Source organism: Toxorhynchites rutilus, chromosome 1, assembly GCF_029784135.1.
Source record: "Toxorhynchites rutilus septentrionalis strain SRP chromosome 1, ASM2978413v1, whole genome shotgun sequence".
NCBI classification, from domain to species: Eukaryota; Metazoa; Arthropoda; class Insecta; order Diptera; family Culicidae; genus Toxorhynchites; species Toxorhynchites rutilus.
Genome location: NC_073744.1, coordinates 187004656 through 187008706, shown reverse-complemented (window position 1 = coordinate 187008706; position 4051 = coordinate 187004656). Strand labels below are relative to the sequence as shown.

At 43.9% G+C, this 4051-nt stretch overlaps 1 protein-coding gene across 1 annotated transcript; it reads left to right on the top strand.

Moving 5' to 3' along the window:
* Window positions 1-1301: 1301 nt before the first annotated feature.
* Window positions 1302-3738, top strand: LOC129772295 (brahma-associated protein of 60 kDa). The gene is made up of 3 exons (XM_055776198.1): window positions 1302-1659; window positions 1714-1910; window positions 1971-3738. Exons 1-3 carry the CDS (start codon window positions 1519-1521, stop codon window positions 3169-3171), a joined length of 1539 nt encoding a protein of 512 aa, XP_055632173.1. The 5' UTR covers window positions 1302-1518; the 3' UTR covers window positions 3172-3738.
* Window positions 3739-4051: the final 313 nt, after the last annotated feature.

Here is a 4051-nt window from a genome sequence, read left to right as displayed (position 1 = left end):
ACTTCTCTGTAATGTTGCCATAGTGTATTTTTCAGGCTTTATTGGCATTTATTTGAAGAAGAGGGTATGATTGAATGAAAAAACTCCAAAAAATATGTTTTCTTCCTCTTTATGATGTTTTATTAGTCATCTAATTCAGCCTCCTCAAAACAGAGTAATTTTTGATACTCCAACACAAATATTGAAATTCGAATTTTTCATTGTTATTAATTAAAAGTAAGCAACTGAATATAATTCATGAAAGTATAAAGAGCCATAAAATAACATAAAAACGTATCAATCGATTGTGGTTTCATTGGAGTAAGAATCAGAACATAGCAAAACTGCATGCTCGAAACAAACATATTTTTTACATTTCATGCAGTTGTTGCGTATTTTTCGGGCCTTTTATCGAAGAGAAGAATGTATAACGACCTTCTAGATAAAAACCAGATGATAAAGGTTCTGGAATATAAAGTTTACATATTTCTAATATTCTTTGTCTCTGTATTCTTGGTAAACTAAGAATAAATACCGTTTTTTAGATGGGGCATAAAAAGATGATATAAAAGGATTTCTAGTAACTCCCTTTTCTTTTCCTTGTTTTCTTGTCTATATTGTTCATAATAAAAAAAATATCCCCGGAACTGTAATTGTTAAAAATTACCAGAAACCACCGATTAGTTTATAGTTTACTGTTTACAATTCTTCCACGACTGAAATTCTTTCACAAGTGTGTATATGTATGAACATTATATTTAGCGAATAACTATACGAAATTCAAACATCTATATTTTGCTTTTGAACGTATGAATCTAACGACGTATAGTTAATATATGGATCCATTCAATCCAGTTACAAAAGGGACTGAAATCAAATAAGAATAGTCCGGTAATGGTCTCATGTATTATATTCTATAAATATTCCACGCCACTAGCATTAATTTATATATTTCATTTAATAATATTCTAGAATATGAAAAAAGGCACTTGCCCAAAAAAGTTACTCCTATACTCGCGTCGGTGTGTCAGACCGAAAGTGTTAAAAAAGTGGCACACGTCCCCTTTGTACCAACACATGCGATACGCTAAACGATGACGAACGACGAATAACGAAGCTAGAGAGAATCGCAAAGTCGTAGTGTTGATATTTTCTGAGAAATGAATGAATTATTGATTTCTCGGTCTGACAGACCAATGCGCGTGTATAGGAGTGTTAAAAACTTGGATGTAATCCCTAGCACCTTGTGGCGTTTTTTGTTGCGTGTATTTTACCCAAGAAAACGTTCCATTATGTTATGCGTGTAACATCAACGAGTTTGTGTGCGCGCTGTCATGGGGAGAAAAACAAAATGACGAGCCATGTCAAAAGTTTATTCCGTCGGTGAAAAAGGCTTGACGACGTAGCCGCGTCCTGTTTCGACTGATTACTGCTTTCGTTGATGGTGAAGCTTGTGTTGTTGTGTATCATTGTTGCCCTCTCGTTGTGCTAAGCAGAAAGTTTGAGTGTTTATCAGCGGCGGAAAACCCAAACGCCACAATGTCGCAGCGCTTCCCACCGGCTGGCCCCAGTGGTGCACCTGGGGCTCCAGGCCCGCAGCGCTACCCGTCTGCTCCTGCTGTTCAGCCGAATCAACCACCGCCCGGTATGAGACCGTACGGTCCGGGCAATAGTTTTCCGGTAAGTGAAAAACTCTCCTTGAAGTCTAATGTCCTTATGAAAGGTATCTTTCAGCCCCGGGGATTTACACCGCCACCGCAGATGTCCGGTGGGCCTCCGCCGCAGAGTCAACCACCCATGCATCAGCGCCCGATGCAGCCCGGCTTCCAGGGAGGCAGCATGCGTGGTTCACCGATGCCCAGCGGTACTTCCGGTGGGAGCAAACGTGCCGCTGATACGCGCAGCTCGATCAATCAGCCACCGCAGAAAACGTAAGTTATTGGTGTCATTGCTTGTGGAACATAGCTATCAATATGGAACTATATTTTCAGTGAATATCCGGCGAAGAAGAAGAAAAAGCTGGCGGACAAGATTCTCCCCCAGAAGGTGCGTGATTTGGTGCCCGAGTCCCAGGCGTACATGGATCTGTTGGCGTTCGAGCGTAAGTTGGATGCAACGATTATGCGTAAACGGTTGGACATTCAGGAGGCACTCAAGCGCCCCATGAAGCAGAAGCGCAAGTTGCGCATTTTCATTTCCAATACGTTTTACCCGAGCAAGGAGAACGATGGTGGCGGCGAACAGGGATCGGAAAGTTCGGTTGCTTCGTGGGAACTGCGAGTTGAGGGCCGTCTGTTGGAGGATAACAAATCGGATCCGAACAAAATTAAGCGCAAATTTTCCAGCTTCTTCAAATCGTTGGTAATCGAGCTGGACAAGGAGCTGTATGGGCCGGATAACCATCTGGTCGAGTGGCACCGAACGCATGCTACACAGGAGACTGACGGGTTTCAAGTTAAGCGTCCCGGAGATCGTAATGTACGTTGCACGATTTTGTTGTTGCTGGATTACCAGCCGCTACAGTTCAAACTGGATCCACGTTTGGCTCGTTTACTTGGTGTGCACACCCAAACCCGACCGGTTATAATCTCCGCCCTGTGGCAGTATATTAAGACACACAAACTGCAGGATGCCCACGAGCGGGAGTACATAACGTGCGACAAATATCTGGAGCAGATCTTCGGCTGCCAGAGAATGAAATTCGCCGAGATTCCCCAGCGGCTGAATCCGCTGCTGCACCCACCGGATCCGATCGTAATCAATCACGTTATCAGCGTCGAGGGTGGCATGGAAAGCAAACAGACCGCATGCTACGACATCGATGTGGAAGTGGACGACACGCTGAAGAATCAGATGAATAACTTCCTGCTGAGCACCGCCTCGCAACAGGAGATCCAAACGCTGGACAGCAAAATCCACGACACCGTGGAAACCATCAACCAGCTAAAGACGAACCGGGAGTTCTTCCTGAGTTTCGCCAAGGACCCACAGACGTTCATCCACAAGTGGATTGTTTCGCAGACGCGTGATCTCAAGACGATGACCGACATCGTGGGCAATCCGGAGGAGGAACGACGGGCCGAGTTTTACTACCAACCGTGGACCCAGGAGGCTGTTTCGAGGTACTTCTTCACCAAGGTCAACCAGAAGCGAGCCGAGCTGGAGCAGGCGCTGGGCATTAGAAATTCCTAGGATTCCCTAGGAGCAGCGGAAGGAGGAGGAGAAGGAAGTTCGGATATTTTCAATGAAGTTTAATTGATAAATGGTACGAAATGCGGTGACCTTGAGGAACGCTGGATTGATCATGAGAATAATCATTTTAGAAGGTAGCTTTCCGGAATCTATAACTATCGATAACACTTATACATAAAATATATGAAATCCAATTACGAAATGCATTATAAGATTCAATAAAGTTCACTCTAATGACAAGGTATGAGAAAACTTGTCTCTTCCATTCGTTCGTTCACTTGCAATCAGGTCGGACGCATTCTACAACCGATCCGATAGAGGTGATTTTTTCCACATCTAGTCGGGGTGAATTTCAATCCGAGAAGTGGTGCAAGATTGAGATACTGAGGGTCCATTCAGCAGGTCACATACACTCATCGTTAGAGTGCCAATGAATGTATGGCAAAAAAGGGACCCTCGAATTTTCAAAGCGAGCTTGATTAAAAATGTTGATTCCCACGAAAAATTATCCTATGCAAAATATCAGCTCAACCGGACTTCATTTAAGCCAGCGCTACACGATGCTACGAACACCCTCGAATGCTGGACGCTCGATGATTCGACGCATCGTGTAGTCGACTGACGAGCTACGAACCTCCAATGTCGAGTGTCGAATATTCGCGTTGGAAGGTAATCCGTTCGTTGTGGATTACCTTCCAACGCGAGTGGCACGAGTCAAAGGATTTTTGTCATTCGTTGATTCGGCACACGATGACATTCGATACACCGCCTCACGATCCGTCCGAATTTATCTTTGACAGATTGGTTTGTTTACAAGTTTTAGATGAAGGAACTAAAGGGTGTGTCACATCAAATTGCATCACGGAAAAAACGCTGTAGA

Excerpts from the sequence above, each read along its gene's own strand:
- LOC129772295 (XM_055776198.1), top strand. The coding sequence starts at position 1,519 with ATGTCGCAGCGCTTCCCACCGGCTGGCCCCAGTGGTGCACCTGGGGCT. Across the intron at positions 1,660-1,713 it reads GTCCGGGCAATAGTTTTCCG|CCCCGGGGATTTACACCGCC; the intron begins GTAAGTGAAAAA and ends GGTATCTTTCAG. Across the intron at positions 1,911-1,970 it reads AATCAGCCACCGCAGAAAAC|TGAATATCCGGCGAAGAAGA; the intron begins GTAAGTTATTGG and ends CTATATTTTCAG.